The 20,412-nt window shown below is 29.0% G+C and overlaps 2 protein-coding genes and 1 long non-coding RNA gene across 5 annotated transcripts in view; 1 reads left to right on the forward strand and 2 right to left on the reverse strand.

Moving 5' to 3' along the window:
* The window catches only part of LOC107448548 (sialin), a 34,010-nt gene extending 21,717 nt beyond the window's left edge, over nt 1-12,293 (reverse strand). The window contains exons 1-3 of one of the 3 annotated variants that reach the window (XM_071181990.1): nt 11,728-12,293; nt 7,644-7,739; nt 3,302-3,428 (exon numbers count right to left, since the gene is read on the reverse strand). In XM_071181990.1, coding sequence (XP_071038091.1) covers nt 3,302 — 1 coding nt within the window. In that variant the 5' untranslated portion in view covers nt 3,303-3,428; nt 7,644-7,739; nt 11,728-12,293. Of the gene's footprint in view, nt 143-3,301; nt 3,429-7,643; nt 7,740-11,727 lie in introns of those variants that run through there. The other 2 variants (XM_071181989.1, XM_071181991.1) reach the window with 2 other exon arrangements.
* On the forward strand, nt 127-17,853 carry LOC139425879 (uncharacterized). The gene is made up of 2 exons (XR_011636941.1): nt 127-256; nt 17,700-17,853. It is a non-coding gene; the product is annotated as an uncharacterized lncRNA (long non-coding RNA).
* LOC107455756 (putative inorganic phosphate cotransporter) overlaps nt 17,496-20,412 on the reverse strand; it is a 10,561-nt gene continuing 7,644 nt past the window's right edge. The window contains exons 4-5 of the mRNA XM_043052555.2: nt 18,727-18,812; nt 17,496-17,829 (exon numbers count right to left, since the gene is read on the reverse strand). Of these exons, the coding sequence (XP_042908489.2) occupies nt 17,650-17,829; nt 18,727-18,812 (266 nt within the window). The 3' untranslated portion in view covers nt 17,496-17,649. The remainder of the gene's footprint in view (nt 17,830-18,726; nt 18,813-20,412) is intronic.

Here is a 20,412-nt window from a genome sequence, read left to right on the forward strand (position 1 = left end):
TAACGAAAGTAGATGGCACTGAGTAACTAACTAATCCAATAAATAAGTATGAGAGAAGAGACAGAACGTTTTCACACAGTTTCGAAAGCCCTTCTTGCGACACAGATTAAAAATAGAACGTAATTATTTAAAGAAGTTCATCACTTTTTCTACTTCTATACTGGTTCCTGCTCGATTCTTTCTTAAAAAATAAAACAGTCGTTAATTTTTTTAATAAGTATCGGCTTCAAATTTTCAAGCAATTGGGTTTGCTGTTGTAAGTGCATGGAAATGTATTCATTATTATTATTTTAAATGATAAATATTTAAAGACTTATTGATTGAAATGTTCCCATTATAAAATATTTGTGTCATAAGTGCATGTTCGATAAATCGCAACTCGAAACTAATTAAACATTGATTTGGCGATTCTTTCGACCTAAATATTTATTTTTTTAATAAATTTCAATATGCAGTAATAAAATATATAATAAAAAATAAGAAGTACAAGCAAATCACGACATTTATATGCTAAAGGTTTTATTGAGATTAAATAATTTATATTGCAATTAAAATTTGTCTAATATGTCAAGTGATTAATTACTTTAATAAAACATTAAAAACAATGTCGCATTTCCTCAAAAATCTTTAAGCAATTTTAAATATTTTCCGCATTAAAACTTTACAAAACACGCAATTTTCTTTCAAAAATTGTGAATTTTAGAAATTTCTATCGAAAATCTTTTAGCACGAAGCTTTAAAAAAATAAAAACTCTAAAAATTCTTAACTTTTTAGAGTATAATAAGAACTCTTAAATTCTTTTTAGAATAAAATAAAAATTCTCTAAAAATTCTCAATTTTATTTATATTGTAATTAAATTTTAATTTGTATATTGTAATTTGTCTAACACGTCAACAACTAAATAATAACTTTAAAAATCAGGTTGCTTTTCCTCAAAAATCTTTAACTTTAAACATTTTCCGCATAAAAACTCCATAAAAAACAGTTTTCTTTCAAAAATTGCAACGAATTTTAAAAATTCCTGTCGAAAAACATTTATCACAAAGCTTAAAAAAGTAAAAACTATAAAGATTCTTAACTTCTTAGAATAAAATAAGAACTTTTAAATTATTTTTAGAACAAAATAGAAATTCTCAACTTTATTTATACTGCAATTAAAATTTGTCTAACTCGTCACCAAGTAATTGAATAGTTTAAAAAACTTTAAAAACGATGTAACGTTTCCTCAAATAATTTTAAATAACTTCAAACATTCTCCAGATAATAACTTTAGAAAAGACGCAGTTTTCTTTAATTTTTTTTATAAATTATAGAAACTCCTTTTGAAAGACTTCTATGACAAAGCTTGAAAATATTAAAAAAATATATAATAAATATAAATCTTAACTTTTTGTCGTAGAATTAGAAAAAAAATACTTCTCATTATTTTGTACTAATTTAGTACTGTACTCGTTTTCTGATCTCATTATTTTGTGCTACTTTCTCCATTTCTAATCACGAATTTTTTCATTTTCCCACACCTGCCTCAAGTCTCGTTGAATGATAACCTTCTATTCCTCTCTGCTCACCTGTGCTAACAAAATATTTCCGAGGTTTCGCTTGCAAAATTATCGTTTGCTTAGAATGTTTTTACTCGGTGGTAGGCATACTGTGGTATACCAACGCCTCCTATAACTGAAAGCCTCCACACAGTTTTTTGTAAGTAGTTCGATCACACCACTATGAATGTAAACCATTTTGTGAAAGAACCATTTAATATAAAATCTATTAAAAATTAGAAAGTGGTAGCAAATATATGTCAAATTTTTTTTTAAAATTTATGAATATAATTGGTTTGTTTTATTTGCTTGTCAACCACTACAGATTCAACTCTCAAATATATACGTTAAATTTCTCTCAAGTACTTTCAAATCTGAATTTGGGTTCATGCGCACAAGTGGTTCGCTTTTTAAATAATCTGAGCAGACTACTTATAGGAAACCGTGTGGAGGCTTTCTGATGTAGGAGGTGATGGGTACACGCGACTTATGCAAATTTGCGACTGGCGTTTACGTGTGATATTTTCGAAAGGAATTTCTATTTGTGTTAAAGTGCTAGAAAGCGAGAATTGGTGTCAAGTTCATCCGTATAGGTGACACAGTTTATATGTGATGTTTTTGCGAGGGACTTGTATTTGGATTAACTGCGGCAGAGAGAAGTTATGGAACAGCCGTCGAACGCAGTTCAACAATCTACAGGTTCAGAACAAAATAATGTGAACATTTCTATTCTCACTTAATTTATTTTTCTTTTAGCAGAACACGTCTTGGAAGATTTTACATGGCAAAAAAGTTGGGATAATTTAGAAAAGCATGCTTTGTCAACGCCTTCCATAACTGATAGCCTCTACACGGTTTCTCACAGGTAGTCCGATTAGACTAATAAGAGAGTAAAGTAGTTTACACAAGTGCGATTCAATAGAAAAATCTAGTGAAATTAAGAAACAGGTAGCAAATATATATCTAAAAATTTTATTAATTAATGAATGTGAATGGTTTGTCTTATTTACTTGTCAACTACCGCAGATTCAATTCTCAAATATCTATGATATAATTTCCCTCAATTAGTATTAAAATAGAAATTGGGTTCATGCGCACAACTGGTTCACATTTTAAATAGTCTGCGCAGACTACTTATAAAAACCGTATGGAATTGATGGCATGCTAAAAGCTCGAAGCATTTGGAAGTGGTGTCCCTTTTACCCCCGCAAAATTGGCGTCGTCCAAAATGAGTGCAGAAAAATTAAAGCTTCTTTTCTTTTTATTTCTTTCCCGACATTTATGTCAGTTTCTTTTGTGGAACTCAGTTCTTTTGTGTCTCAGTCTTCAGTCAGTGTCTTTTGTGGAACTTTATATGAAACTAGTAGAGTTCCACTTTGTGAACTGACGCAGTGTCGCACTTCAATCCATTGTCAATAAAATCTAATTTTAAGACTATTATTCAAACAACGATGCAAATATTTCATTATTCATTTTTAATATTTTTTAAAATAATTCATAGCATTTCACTCATTTATTATATTTATTTTGGTTATCCTATTTGCAAGTCTAGTACACTTTATTTATGAAGTTGGGGGTTTTGTTAAAAGAAGTTGGATTACTTAGAGTTTCATTGTCGAGAAAAATTGGAAATCTCTACTTTAATTAATTATCGGTGCACTACGTTAAGCAATAAAAAATATAAAAATAAAAAATTAAGAACTTAAAACATTCGACCTAAAATTCAAAGAAATAAAACAAAACGAAATATAAAAAACTTACTTTTTTGTGATTCTTATGTTGTGTCAAGCAAATGAAAGAAAAATCCTCGGTAGAAAAAATATCGATATTAGAACAAAATCACTTTTTTTTAACTGATTCCTAGTGGACAACAAATGTCATCAGAATCCTATGGAAAGTAAAAAACAAGTGTAAATAAGGATGTATAGGTTAAATAAAATAGTTGTGTGTAATATATAATTCTTTTTCTTCAAGTTCATTTTATTCCAGTTTATCTTCCCGTTTGTTTATCAATCCACTCGAGATCGTCTTGAGATATACTCAATAATTCAATTAAAAAAAACATTCTTCAGTTTCAAGTGCCTTTCTATGCATGTTTCTGTTATATACATTTATTTTTTATTTTAGTGATTCTTCGATTTTTTTCTATTTATAGAAAATAATGTGCATTGGACAGTTTTAAAATTTGATATTAATACATAATGCAATGGTGCGAGCTACGCTTAAAAACGTGGAGAGTGGTAATAAAACTACTAAATTTTATTTCTTTTCGAGTTAAATAACACATTCTTAACGACCAGAGCTTATTTATAATAGTTAGGTAAGTATTTTTAGCTCTATATCTTGACGTCTGTATTTTTTAAATTAAACTGTTTATTTAAAATTGTAGTTTTCACAAACAGAAAAATTCACCACTTTTTTTACTTTTTGGCGCAGCTTGCGCTCCTGTACATAATAACAGAGATGCTAACTGCTCCGGACACGCCGAAATCACTTAAAGAACGGTAAATAACTACAAACTAATATTAGCGAGCCGGGATAGCTTGGTTGGTAGCGCAGTGGGTCCATGTCCAAGAGGTCATGGGTTAAATCCCTGCTGGCAGAAGACTCCCCGTGTAGTAAATGGTGACTAATGAACGTTAAATCTGTCGAGGCACAAAGTCGTCCATGTTCCCATAACAAACCATACCTCTGGGAGTACTGATCCAAGAGTTTCCTTGTCTTCTGGATTGGTTCAGAATTACAAGGCTACGGAGTTGAACATTAGCAGTTATAAAAACATTAGGTCGGCTGTTCAACGACGGTTATTAAATTAAATAAAAAACTAATACTGGCAAATATTAGACTAATTTTGCTTATTTTCTATAAGGTTTAGCTTGCCTTTAATAATGACGACAGTGGCGAATTATATAAGCCTTCGAAATATTTAAAAATAGTGGTGGTTAGAAACCTAATAAATTGAATTTTTTAAACCAAGAATCACAATTAATAAATTACCACTCGAAAATATTTATTCGCTGTGCAAAGCAATTTGGCATCTTTCTAATAATGGTTCTAGGTATGTCTTAATTTGTTTTTTATTATAAGAATATAACTGTAGAGTCACTGGAATCACAGAATGAAGAAACTCAACCATAAATTGACGTTGATACATGACATTTTTTCCGTGGAACTGTATCCCTAAGGAGGGAGGATACAGTTCCCTAAAGGAACTGTATCCCTTTTTAGGCAAAGTATGTAGATAGTTTGTAAATAATGTTGACCCTAAGAAATGATAAGTGAATGCTATTTCCTTATTTTATAAAGTTACTAATTAATATTCTTTTCTTTCATTTTAATAAAACACATTTCAGTTCCGGTTTCAAAAAACACATTTCAATGTATAAAATGAAACAAAAATATTAATTAGTGTCTTAATAAGGTAATTATGTCCACTTAATTTTCCATAAGCTAACACTTTAAGTAGAATATTTTTTAATTTGTGGAGACTCTTTAAGAGGAAGCTATAACGCGAGAAAAATGCTTCGAGATAAATTCCGCGATACCTTCAAGTTGAAAATGTAACCCTTTAACAGGTCCTTTATTTCTGGTAAAGGTAAATTAAAGTATTTTTGGAATTGAAATTGTTTTAAGAACAGTAATTGATATTTTAAAAAAAACTCATTTACTTTATAAAAATGCCATTTTTTGGTGATAAATATATTTAACATGACCTATTAGGAACTTACTGACTTTTATTTTTCTTTGTTCATAAAATAAATTCCTTAAATGTTACAAACTTCAAAAGGAATTATGTATTTCATAACTTTTATACGTTTTTTAAAAGTGACAAATGGTTACCAATTTTATTCAAACTCACTTCAAGAAAGCTGAAGTTATTGAAAAATGGAAACCTAAATTAAAAGTGGTAAAACGTGGTGGTAAGTATACTTACCACGGCCTTCAAAAGGGTTAAAATATAGAAAAAGTTAGATCAAGTGAACTGAGAGTTAACCATGAAATGTAAAATGCTGGAATAGTTTATCTCGAAAAATTAAAGTCAAAATGACTTATGGAAGGATAATTCAGAATTAAAAATTTGCGAAGCAATCCTGACATATTTAGTTTACATTTTTAAATTTTTAAGAAAAAAATTTCAGACATTTGAAACTTTATGGTTTGCTTTCGATAAACCTGAACTAACTTTTCTCTAAAACTTGAAAATACTGAGTAAGCATACGAAAAAAAGTGATGAATAAAATTGAAAAATCTAATATTCTTGTAATGTATGTTCTAATTGTACGAATAAAATATTTGTACGGAAAAATCATCAACTGTTATATTTATTTCCGAAGTTATAGCACTAACACTTGAATGAATTTACGCAAATTTAACACTAAAAAATTTAGCCATCAATAATGCAGGGGTGAAAGCGAGACGGAAAAGAGGAAAGGCTGGTAGTAAAACCATTTCAGTTATAGCTAGTTTTGGGGAGGAGTTTACTTATTCTTTTTTTAAATTTTTCAACAATATCTACTTTATCTTGGAAAAGAAGCAGTTTTATATATATGCCAGAATTATAAAAGAAATCTTGATAGTTACAGATATTTCATTTTTTTCGAAAAAAATGCTGGAATGAAATGTTTTACGTACCAGGTTTTTCTCTTTTCCGTCTTGCTATATAAGGGCTTTCACCCATGCATAATAACAGAGATGCTAACTGCTCCGGACACGCCGAAATCACTTAAAGAACGGTAAATAACTACAAACTAATAGTATCGCACTGGGTCCATGTCCAAGAGGTCATGGGTCAGATCCCATACCTGCCAACTCTTCCGGAAGATTTTATTTTCATATTTAAAGTGGTAGCAATACTCAGGTTATTCCAATTAATTTTTTGAATTATAATGGTAATTAAAAATGAGTGAACTGAGAGTTAACCATGAAATATCAAATGCTGGAATAGTTTATTTCGAAAAATTAAAGTCAAAATGACTTATGGAAGGATAATTCAGAATTAAAAGATTGATAAGTTTACATATTTAGTTTACATTTTTAAATTTTTAAGAAAACATTTCCGACATTTGAAACTTTATGGTTTACTTTCGATAAACCTGAACTAACTTTTCTCTAAAAGTTAAAAATACTGAATAAGCGTACGAAAAAAAGTGACGAAATAAATTGAAAAATCTAATACTCTCGTATTGTATGTTATAATTGTACGAATAAAATTATTGTACGGAAAAATCATCAACTGTTACATTTATTTCCGAAGTTATAGCACTAACACTTACGCAAATTTAACACTAAAAAATTTAGCCATCAATAATGGTCGAATTCTTCTATCCGAAAGATACTACTATTGTTGTTATCATGTTTGCTGGCGAGGTGGCCGAGCGGTTAGCGTGCCTAACTGCGAAGCGGTTCGAATCCCACTTAGGGCATGAATGTTTCTCTCTGTGTGTTGTCTTCTGTTGTGTGTGATGTGGTTCACTTTATGAACGAGTATCTGTGGCAGTGTGGTGTCCGCCCCTATGAAAATAGCATTCAAGACAAAAAGCATATAACCTTAATGTATCAACATCATAAATTGAAATGTGTGAACTGTGCTAACACCTCCTACATCAAAAAAGCCTCTACGCGGTTTTTTTATAAGTAGTCTGCGCAGACTATTTCAAAAGTGAACCTGTTGTGCGCTTGAACCCAAATTGTTGATTAAAAGTGTTTGAGAGAAATTTGTCATATATATATATATATGAGAATGAAATCTGTGGTGGTAGACAAGTAAATAAGACAAATCAATCATATTCATAAATTAAACGAAATTTTAGAGATATATTTGCTACCAATTTCTTATTTCTACAAGATTTTCCATTAAAGCGCTATTTCGTCAACTGCATACCTGCCAACTTTTATTCCCTTCCATTATCATTTTTCCCAGTGGTATTAAAATAGAATTAAATCTTCAATTTTAGACAAACTAATACGTTGTATTAGAGAAATTTTAAGTTAACAATCATGATAGTAACGCATATTAATATATGTGCTTAATTTTTGTAAGAATAGTGGTGATCAAAATCATCTAAAAATTAAGTTTATAAAAGGAAAAATAGTATATACTTACTACCACTTTAAATATGAAAATAAAATCTTCCGGAAAATCCGGAAGAGTTCGCAGGTGTGCAACTGGTTTACCATCATAGTGGTCTGATCGGACTACCTATAAAAAAAAAACCTTGGTTAGGAATATAATATAAAATTATATTAAAAAAAACTGTAGCATGCAGAGGAAAACGGATTTAAAATCTGCTACTTGAAAATATATAAGATCCGCACAAAAATCTCTTGCAAGAGAAAACAAAAATATACTCTAGCCTTCACTTTACGCATTAGAATCCCCTTTAGTTATAAATAAAAACAAAAACTTTCTTTTTTTTGTGATTCTGATGTTATATTAAGAAAATGAAAGAAAAGAATTTAAAAACAACCGAACAAAAACCATTTTGATTTTTTTAACTCATATCTAATGGAAAATAAATGTCATCGGNATATATAAATAAAGATCAATTTATGAACGATAATATTTGAATTTATTTTGACTAACATGCATTTCTGTGGTAATATATAATTCCTTCCAGACGAGATCATTTTATGAATACATTCCACAATAAGAATTCAATTAAAAATGCATACTTCAGTTTAAGTACATCAATTCTCTCATTTTTGTAGATAATTTTGTTTGCTTCCTCGACTTCCTTGCCTATTTTTAGAAAATAATATGCTTAAGGTGTTACAAAATTCGACTTAAACACATAACATTGCCGAGGAAAACGAATTCCATTGCCGGGAAATTCATAGTGCTACGTTTGTCTCTGTTTTATTTATATTTATTCATTTTTATTTACAGATGAACATGATTATAGGAACCTATTCAGTTTTATTTTGATAATATGAATTCGTTATGTGTAAATTTTTCTCATCCACTGATGACGTAAATATGCCACAGTTTCGTTAAATGTCTCATGTTGATATTTTGGTAGCTTCAAAATATGACGTCATTAAAGATGACTATTTTAACCTTTTTATACCTACCAACTTTTATTTCTTTCGAGGATGATTTTTCCCAGTGGTAGTAAATTGGAATATAAATTACAATTTTAGGCAAGAAACAGAAGTTGCATTTTGTGAAGGCCTCTACTGTCTACCACAACAGTGTTCCGTATTTATACATATACTTAATTTTTTTAAAAATAGAGGTGATCAAAGAAATTATAAAATTAGTTTATAAATGGCCAGAATAGAAAGCATACATTTTACTACCACTTTAAATATAGAAATAAAATGTTACGCCAGATGCGTAAAAGTTGGCAGGTATGCACATGGTAATCCAGAAATTACCCGTGACTTCGCAAATGAGTATTCTTAACTGTCATAATTTTGTTATTTAAATAATTATATTAGTTAATAATTTATTTAATAATTATTACATTAATTTTTGTTACATTCTGGTAACAAAGTTATGAAAGCGGCGAATCATTAAGTCTTATTTATTTAAATAAAGCAGAACGTTTATATATATATCTATGTACCAGAGTTGGGCAAAAATGTAATAGATTACATTTTTCGATAACATTATTTAAGTACTTGTAATCGTGCTTACAGGATAATATAATTTTGATTACAGCTGTAATAGTGATTACAACAATCAATCACTGTAAGCAATTACTGGTGATCGTGATTAAGACATTTTATAATTTTGATTACAACTGTAATCATGATTACAATAATTTATTACAGTAAACAATTACTTGTAATATTGATTACAATTCACCAAAATTTCGATTATAACTGTAATCGCATTTCCAAGTAATCATAACAAAAACGATTACAGGTAATTGTGATTAAAGTAATCAAATTATATGATTGCGTGTAATCATGATTACATGTAATCGTAATTACAAGTAATTGTGATTACTTGCAATCCAACTAACCAAAGACACAGTTCACATTACCACTTTTAATTTAGGTTTACATTTTTCAAGAACTTCAGCTTTCTTGAAGAGAGTTTGAATAAAATTGGTAACCATTTGTCACTTTTAAAAAAACGTATAAAAGTTATAAAATACATAATTCCTTTTGAAGTTTGTAGCATTTAAGGAATTTATTTTATAAATAAAGAAAAATAAAAATCAGTAAGTTCCTAATAGTTCATGTTAAATATATTTACCACCAAAAAAATGGCATTTTTATAAACTAAATGAGTTTTTTTTAATATCAATTACTGTTCTTAAAGCAATTTCAATTCCAAAAATACTTTAATTTACCTTTACTAAAAATAAAGGGCCCGTTAAAGGGTTAAAATATAGCTTAAAATGCTTAATTTGTTGACTCTTGAAAAATTAATGAAGTTAGTAAAAAATAGANCATCAATTCTCTCATTTTTGTAAATAATTTTTTTTTTGCTTCCACGACTTCCTTGCCTATTTTCAGAAAATAATGCGTGTAAGGGGTTACAAAATTCGACTTATAAACAAATAACATTGGCGAGGAAAACGAATTCCATTGCCGGGAAATTCATAGTGCTAAGTTTGTCTCTGTTTTATTTATATTTATTCATTTTTATTTACAGATGAACATGATTATAGGGACCTATTCAGTTTTATCTTGATAATATGAATTCGTTATGTGTAAATTTTTCTCATCTACTGATGACGTGAATATGCCACAGTTTCGTTACATGTCTCATGTTGATATTTTGGTAGCTTCAAAATATGACGTCATTAAAGATGAATATATTAACTTTTTTATACCTACACATTCATACCTGCCAACTTTTATTCCTTTCGAGGATGATTTTTCCCAGTGGTAGTAAAATGGAATATAAATTACAATTTTAGGCAGAAACAGAAGTTGCATTTTGTGAAGGCTTTAGCTGACTACCACATCAATGTGTTCCGTATTTTTATATATACTTAATTTTTTTAAAAATAGTGGTGATCAAAGAAATTATAAAATTAGTTTATAAATTCCCAGAATAGAAAGCATACATTTTACTACCACTTTAAATATAGAAATAAAATTTTACGCCAAATGCGTGAAAGCTGGCAGGTATGCATATGGTAGTCCAGAAACTACCCGTGACTTCACAAATGAGTATTCTTAACTGTCATAATTTTGTTACTTAATTAACTAATATTATTTAATAATTTATTTAATTATTATTACATTAAATTTTGTTACAATCTGGTAACGATGTTATCAAAGTTATGAAAGCGGCGAATCAATAAGTCCTATTTATTTATATAAAACAGTTATATATCTGAACAGTTATATATCGAAAATTATATAAATTTATGTACCAGAGTTGGGCAAAAATGTAATCGATTACACTTTCCGATAAAATTATTTAAGTAATTGTAATCGTGATTACAGGATAATATAATTTTGATTTCAACTGTAATCATGATTACAATAATTTATTACAGCAAACAATTACTTGTAATATTGATTACAATTCATCAAAATTTCGATTACAACTGTTATCGTATTTCCAAGTAATCATAAAAAAAAACAATTACGGGTAATTATGATTAAAGTAATCAAACTATATGATTGCGTGCAATAATGATTACAAGTAATCGTAATTACAAGTAATTGTGATTACTTGCAATCCAACTATCCAAAGACACAGTCCATATCTAGTATTAAAAAATCAAGATTTTGATTTAAAATAAAGCTTAAAATATTTAATTTGTTGACTCTTAAGAAATTTATGAATTTAGTAAAAAATGGAGGCCAAAAGTGCAGAAAAAATGTGCAGGTAAAGTATTTACTTTACTAAAATCAATCATTCTGCATTACAAAATGAAAACCATTTAAAATTCCGTTTAATAAATCGCTGATTGGGGTACATTATTATAAAAACAAAAGGAAACTAAAAAAAATAGATACAATGAAATTACATTGACTGAGAAACCGAATATAAGCAACCAATTTTCATTTTAAAACGAAAGAACCGTTAAACAATGAAATTAAATAGACAAATTAAACTGGAAGTAAACAATAAAATTGAACTGAAAACATATCAATGTACTTTAATCGTCAATCACAAAAAACTAACTTATTCTAATTAAGCTGAAATAACAAATACAAATTTATTCTCAAATTTAAGAACTGTTCTATAGGTATGTAAAATAATTTGGACTCACCTCTTTTATATGCTTTTATACATCTTTCTTGCATCAACAAACACTAATTTTTCACACAAAACAAAACTTTTAAGATGAGTAATCACTTTCAGTTTTCAAAATAACCACCACAAAAGTAGAAAACTTTTTTAAAACGCATGCTTGGAATACACAACATTTTTCGAACGAAAAAAGAAACGCAGTACAACATTCCTCCCTCCCCATCGAATATAATAAATTCTTTAAAATATTCGAATTTGTGTAACATACGCGATTATCTTATATTTTTTTCCCTCCGTTTATGTATTCAAAAGCACAATCCCAAGGAAGGTAATCATTTTTAAAGCTGCGGCATAACATGATCGGTGGTTCGTCTAATTTAATCAAGTATAATACAGCTAAATAATTAAATATTTTTCAAAATCAACTCATTGCATCTAATAAGCGCAGAATTCTTGGAATAAAGCTTTTGTATAGCAAAAACATGCAACATCGTTTTAAATGCATTCAACAGAAATCGAAGAATTTTCTACGATTTCCACTATCCAAAGGTTCTATCCACTTCTTGTAACATATCTTTTACGAACGACTATTGGTTAAATTTTAAGTGATAGCATCAACTCTATTATCATTCATCTACACCTACCGTCAGCAAATGAATAAAATTATGAATAAAATATGCTGACGATTGCAATAAAGGTGAAAGCTGACATTTGAGCTTTTGTTTCAAAATCGTTTGCTTTTTCCTATGAAATATCAATTGGATGTTTCTTTTAATTGATTTTCCACTTTCCTGTTACATTTTTATTAGTTGCAAAATTAAATTTAAAATCTTACAAAACTTATCTTACTTATTTTAAACTACAGATTATATAAGAAACCTAAAACTATCTGAACACAATATATACATGAAACCAAATTTCTTCATATTTTGATGAAAATTCCTGATAAAAATGTTTGCTGTGAAATATTAGCCAAAAGGTGAGCAAGATAGAATAAATCGTTTTATTGTAAATTAAAAATTTATGAAACAATTACAATTATGTTCAAATTATGGAATTGTTCACTCAAAAACAGTGTTATTTTTTGGCCTCTGAAGATAATATTTTGAATAAAATAAATTTTATCTAAACTATCTGACGCTATAAAAGATGTGTAAAAATTGAAATTTTTAAAAAGGTCAGTTATCATCATCATCATCATCAATAATTATCTGGGTGCCTGGGGCCGTTAGCGGCCTTTTTCCCATTACTTTTGCTTTTAAATACATAAATATTTTTTTTCTATTGAACTGCCGTTGATTTTAAATAAATAGTTTTTTAGAAAAACATTTGAAAAGAAAATAAATAAGAAAAAAGTGCGCGGTTTCTGACAACTTTAAAAGTATAAATTTGGTGACGTAGCCCTCGAGTGTTACCACATAATGTTGTTCTAAGGCTACTATACTAGGATTCTAATTCAGGGGCTCTATGTTGTTCAATGAATTTATCTGACATAATGAATATAAAATAATTTATTATTTAAATGTTTGCAACAAACTATTTTTTTCTTCATATAGAGCAATAAGCTAGAAATGATCACTGATCTTATTCTTAAAATATGTGAAAAAATGAATTGTCTATACTTAAATTTAAGACAATGAACCAGTTTAACCAATCTGAAATTTTTTTTACTCATCCGGTTCGAATGGTTCGTTGAAGAATGTTCTAATACCGACAATGACCTTCCTCGTGCTTTAAACTGTCTGTATTCTAAGTTTCATAGATTTCGGTTGGATGGTTTAGGAGTCTATAAAGGACACCCACACACAGACATTCCTTTTTATATAGATAGATAAGGAAGTGGTCAATAAAATAAAGTAAAGAACTATTATTCCCACCTTCTAATCAATTGGTAATAAAATTATTTGGATGCATGTGATCTTTTTCCGCTCTGAAAATGTCACTTACCTGGTTCTTCCTCTAAGTTTTTTAATTAATATAGCTAGAATAATAATTTTTATATATATATTTTATAAAAGATATAATTTTTTTAAATTTAATGTTATATGCACTAATCTTCGGTGGCTTTACGTAATCGAAGTAAGAAAAGCTCTTTTTTTGTATTTCATATCATTGGATTAAGGATAAAATGTATTTAAAATTAATCACGATTAAGTGATTTTCTCAGGTACATATCCTTTAGAGAGGCAGAAAAACACTTAATTCCAAAGTATGGGTATTAAATTTCAATATAATATTTTATAATACTGGTATTATAAAATATTATATTGATTTACAATTTAATATGTATTATATTTAATATAATGTAGGTATTAAATATCAAAAAATATCAATATAATATTTTATACCTACATAAGTATATTTGGTACTTATTACATAAGCCTTTAACAAATAAGTTTATGCATATTTGTCAGTGGCAGCCAACTAAAGCCGAATTTTTAAAAAAAATATATACTAAAACTTCATACGGATTTCGGAGCATAACCATCGTTGAAAAGCCAACCCAATTTTAGGGTTCACGATTACTAATGTTCACTCCGTAGTCTTGTAATTTTGAACCCAATCCAGAAGACAAGGGAACTCCTGGATCAGTACCGGCAGAGGTATTGATTTGTTATAGGAATTTGGAGTACTTTGTGCACTAAGCAAATTTACAACAGTCACCCTCGAGGATTCTTCGGCTGGCTGGATTCAAACTCTCGAACACGAGTCCAATGCCCTACCAACTGGGCTATCTTGGCCTTGGCCCATTTATTAGCATTATAACAGAAGAAAGAGTTCTTCGTGAACTGATGCAAACCAAAATTTTATTTCACAGTCAAAGTTTTGTATTCATTTCCTGTATTCATATGTTAATTAGAGGATATTTACGACATATCGAACAGAAGCTCTCACGTTCAATTTCTCAAGTGAGTAGAATTATCTACTATCAAAAATTTTAATTTAAATAATTAGAAGTTTTCCTTCATTGGTCATAATTTCTTGTTGATTATTAAATATAATTTTGAGGCTTTCGCTTGCTAGAAAACACTATATTTTCAGCATGAAGGTGTACACATAAAATAACACAAATTTTAAAGAAATAGTGCTAGAAATTATTTCTGTTCCTAATTCGATTACTGCAATTAGCGTTAGTTTAAAATAACAGATAATCAACAGTTCCTCGAATTTAGTTTAACAATGCTAAATTTCTAAACAAAAAAAATTTTTTGACTGGTCTTTTCAGCTTTAAACATATTTATGATAATTTCACTAGCATTATATTTTTGCCATTCTTAAAATTATCTGCCCTTTAAATTAAACCCATCAAAATATCAACAGTTAAACGTATCAATCCTTTTGAAATCTTTCAACCAATAACAGGGATTGAAGGAAATAGTGGGGACCCCCTTCCTTAAATTATTCGCAACTTAAAAAAAAAATATTTTTAAATTCTTTTCTTTTCGTTCTTTAAAGTAAAAAAAACTGCAATAAACCATATATTTATGTTTTTTTAATGTAAGGTAATCAATTAAATGAATTATGTATAATGTATTATCACTTATGTATAATGTATTATCACAAGTTATATTTTTAATGATTCTTTCGTTTTTTTATAAATAAAATAATTGTTATTATTCGACCGTATCCATTTCTAGTGTATAATTGAAGTTAGAAATCATTAGTGTAGTCTAAAAAAACATGATTGCAAATATTTTTCAATATTGAGGAATAGTTTTCAAATAAAATTTCATAGAAATGCTGTCTAAAGTCTTTATAGTATACATTTTATTTCAGATTGTTTAAATTGTATATTGCGCAAAAAAAAGAAAAGAAAAGGTCTATCCTGAAGAAATTCTGATCTAATGATTGGATTTTTAAGTTCTAGGACTCGATAGTAATGGTTCGAGGGATGACCTCAAGTATGCTATTTAATGAGTGCAGGCGATATTATCCGTTACGACATTAGGCGTAATATGGACTTCTGTTGAACAAATATAACTTTTTTGGCGACAGATATTTGGACACAAATCTTTGGAAATGGTTCGGTCGCTATATCTCCGGAATTGTTTTAAACAAAATAAAAAGTTTTTGCACAAAATTTTAAAATTTCTGTATCCGAAGATGGTTTCATGCAAAAATAAAAATTTTAGTAAATTTTTATTATTTATTTTATTATTTCATTTAATAATAGTCATACATTTTTGAGTTGTGTTATAAAAATTTGAATACTATAAGAATTTCGTACATTCTTTTAAGAGAAGTAATTTTACATTACGAAATACGAAATTTGAGTGAAATGGGTCACATTGTTCCTGAAACATAGTATTTTAAAAATACGGCTTTTTGTTTATTCTGTGAAAGTATGTTTTTGAGTGTGAATTCGTAAAATGAAATATCATTTAAACAAATTAATTGGCATATTTTAGATTTCTTTTCGAACTATTACTATTGAGTTTTAAAACGTGAAGATCCGATCATAAGGTAAAAATTTATGCTATGTGGTCTGGTTTTTTTGCGATACGAATACGAATTGCAAAGGAAAGAATTACCTTTTAAGATAAATATTTGTTCTGATTCAATTAAATACGAAACGATTTGATGCTAGATGAGATAGGGAAATATTTTTCAGGAAATGTATTTGTTTTTTTCTGTTAAAACTTGTACATTCCGTAATTAAAATTACGCACAAAATGTTTTAATTTAAATAAAATTAACTAAGTTTTCAAATTGTAGTATTCCAAATAATTTTAAAAACTGGAATATATTATTACAGATAACAACCCACCAACTGAAACTCATAAGTTAGAGAGAATGAACAATACGAAATCATTCTAAGTTTTTTTCAGATAAAATATTTAAATATTTAAAGTCTGGGTATTTTTGTTAAGTTTTAAAAAGAAATAAAAACTAGTAAAATTTCTTTGCGCTATATATTATAAGCTAAGTTTTATTTTAATAAGAAATATATGAATAAATGAACTAAACTGAGGCTGAATCACATTTAAATGGCTGAATGAAATTACATTTGGATGACTGAATAAAATCACATTTGGAAGACTGGCTCAATATTGTGAAGTCAAGTGTGATATCTGTGACGTCAACGGGTGGGTCTATAAAAGTTCACTATGTCCATCTTTGACGTCACATTTTGTTAAAAGGAAACTACATTGAAACATTTATGTGTCGCAGTGGCAATGGTGTCACTGTGTAGCGAAGAAATAAAGATATTCATGTTTCAACACAATCTTAATGTGTAGAAACTGTGGCACATTTACGTTTTAACATGGTCAGAGTGTGACAAAGATGTGACATAATCACACGTCAACAGGGCCACAGTGTGACAAAAATGCGTCATTTTCGACTCAACAATGTCTCCGTATAACTAAGTTGAGGCATGAATATGTCACATCTTCATCTCAAGGTGACGTCATTGCGACAGTTAAATATCTTATTGTGATCTCATGTTAACGTCTGAGAGAAGTCTCAAAATGTGACATCAAAGATGACACATCGACATCGCAGAAATCATATTGCATTTACAGAACGAGCCTTTCTGACTCTAGCGGCATAATGTTACTAAAACCTGATCTTAATTCGGTATGCTCCTATTAGTACCAGTATATACTCTGTAGTATCTATACATTTAGACAGTACGGGCTTGCATCAGCGTTTCTTTTTCCTTTCACCGGTCCAAAGCGTGTAAAGACGGTAAACCTATAAATATTTCAGACAATACCATAACATATAATTGTAAACCCATAATTATTTCATGTTGCTACGGCTCGATAAAAAAATTATAAAACATTAATGATACGAGAAATTTAATGATAATGCATGGATGAATACATGTTTTGAATGTTTCTTATATACAAAGATACAAATGTCGACTAAAGCAGACACAGAGCTCGTTCTTTAAAGATGTGTGAGACACAGAGCTCGTTCTTTAGAGATGTTCATTCTAGAATTTTGTTTGTTGACTATCGGCTACAGTGGAATCTTTCTTTTCAGAATTTTCCTCCTCGCTTTCATCATTCCATGGTTGGAGTTCAGCTGATGCAAAAATGTTATAGAAAAGTCCAGTAAAGAAATGGATACCCGCTAAACTAAGATATACAAGACCCCAATTTCGGAGTGTTTGCTGAAAATACAAAAAAAAGAGAAGCCAATTACTATTTAAATTGTAAAAAGTAACATTATATAAAATATAATTTTAGTGAAGATGCACTACAAATGACAAACGATTGATATTTATCCTTAAGTATGTATGAATTAGATCAACTGGAAAGTTTTGTCTGATATTTCCCTTTCCAGATTAAATACGCATGCACACAAAAAAAATTTTTTTAACATATATATTTTCACGTACGATGAACTCGAAAATTACCAGCAATTGACATTTTTTCGTATATGTGTATGTGTTACTGTGAATGGCCGAAATTGGTGGTTGTTTGCTTACACCGGTGAATTATGTCAATCACATAGTTGCTTTGGTAAACGTCCGAAATATATACTAGGACTAGTTAAATGCCATTGCCTGGTATACATTTGACGGTATACACTACACTGGTGTTTTTAAAGGTTCAGTGTCACTGTCCGGTATACATTTGCCGGCACTCCGAACACTGATGTTTTTCCTAATCTATCCTCTGCAGATATTAAAATATCGAATGAATATAACAATATTAACGAATAAATGATTATCAAATCGAATATAAAAAGTATTTAGGACATCCACCAAAGCGACTATGTGATGGTTGATATTCGTCAATGAAAGTCGACATTCTCTTGATTTCGCTCATTTGTGGTAACATATATACTATATATATATATATATGCAAACATGGATGGGGAAATGAATTTAATGAATTAATGCTATTTGAAATGAAGCAATATGTTTGGGACGGATGGTGTATAATATAATTCGTTTACTAAATACAAATACAAAAATGTTTGATTTCAGAGTAGTGAATTTTGATCTTCTATTTCAGTGAAAAGAGGTCAAAGTATGCTTGTAAAGTGGATAAAAAATACTTACACCACTTTTCAGTATTGCTCCAACAAACAAGGGTGCAAGAAATCCTGGTAGTGTTGCGATTCCATTTGTTATGCCAATAAGAGTTCCTGGAATATAACATTTATCATTTAAAATGATGAAAATTATTGTAAAGAACATTTTAAAAGTAAAGATATACTAAACCTTATTTCAGGTGATGGTAAGTATAATTACCACCACTTTTGTAAGACCAAACTATTTATCTATTTAAATTTTGGATTTAATATCAGAGATGCCAACTTGCTCCGGACAGCAAATATATATTTTAAAGTGGTAGTTTATCAATTGTGATTCTTTGTTTAATAAATTCAATTTAGTAAATTTTTACCCACCACTATTTCTAAATAATTCGTAGGCTTATATAATTCACCACTTTATGATACTTATGTCATGCTATACCCTTTAAAAAGCAAGCAAAAAAAGTTAAATATTCGCAAAATTTAATTTGTAGTTATTTACCGCACTTTTAATTCATTTGAACTGACCGGAGCAGTTGGCATCTCTTTTAATATATTCATTCTTGCCAACTTGTACGGACGTTGAAATAAAATTTGCAAAGTGGTAGTAATCCAACAATTAAGTTATGAAGAATTATCTAAAAACAAAACTTTTAAGTCATCTATACCAGAGATGCTAACTGGCACCCAGGCCTGAAGGCGAGACGAAAAGGAGAAGAAACTGGTAGTATAAAGGTACTTCAATAATAGATAAATTTTGGGAGGAGTAAATCGATTCTTAACATTTCAATCCTATTAACTTTGACATAGAGAAGAAGCAATTCAATATATAAAATATATCCGTTAATAAAATGGTAGTTATGATTGTTTTATTATTACCGGTTAAAAAGCTAAAAATGTAATTTATTTGTTACCAGTTTTTACTCTTTTCCGTCTTCACATGGAATTACAGTAATGCTCGCACCGTATTCGAAAAAGTATTTTAATATACTACTTTGTAGTTAACTGATTTAGAAGCTAGAATTTTCAGCATATATGCTTTCCATGGAAAACAATTTTTGTGGTAGTTACACAGAAATTAAATTATCTACATTTGTTTAATTTTCTTTACCACTCTTTAAAAGNTCTTTTCAGACGGTAGCAAAATTAATGTCTTAATATTTAAAAAAAATTAATTTTAGCGTAACTTGTCAACTATTACTTATAAAAGTGTAGGCCATATGACTAGATTCTTAAGTTCTGATAAAAGTTTTATGAGAGATCCATTTGCTTTAAAAATTTCTACTTTGGTTCGCTACCACTAGAAAGAATTATTTTCAAAATCTTCATATGTTGGAGGGTATGCTTATGTCATACTATACCCTTTAAAAAGCAAGCAAAAAAAGTTAAATATTCGCAAAATTTACTTTGTAGTTATTTACCGCACTTTTAATTAATTTGAACTGACCGGAGCAGTTGGCATCTCTGTTAATATATTCATTCTTGCCAGCTTGTACGGACGTTGAAATAAAATTTGCAAGGTGGTAGTAATCCAACAATTAAGTTATGAAGAAGAATTATCTAAAAACAAAACTTTTAAGTCATCTATACCAGAGATGCTAACTGGCACCCATACCTGAAGGCGAGGCGGAAAGGAGAAGAAACTGGTAGTATAAAGGTACTTCAATAATAGATAAATTTCGGGAGGAGTAAATCGATTCTAAACATTTCA

This window comes from Parasteatoda tepidariorum, chromosome 6 (assembly GCF_043381705.1).
Source record: "Parasteatoda tepidariorum isolate YZ-2023 chromosome 6, CAS_Ptep_4.0, whole genome shotgun sequence".
Classification (NCBI taxonomy): domain Eukaryota; kingdom Metazoa; phylum Arthropoda; class Arachnida; order Araneae; family Theridiidae; genus Parasteatoda; species Parasteatoda tepidariorum.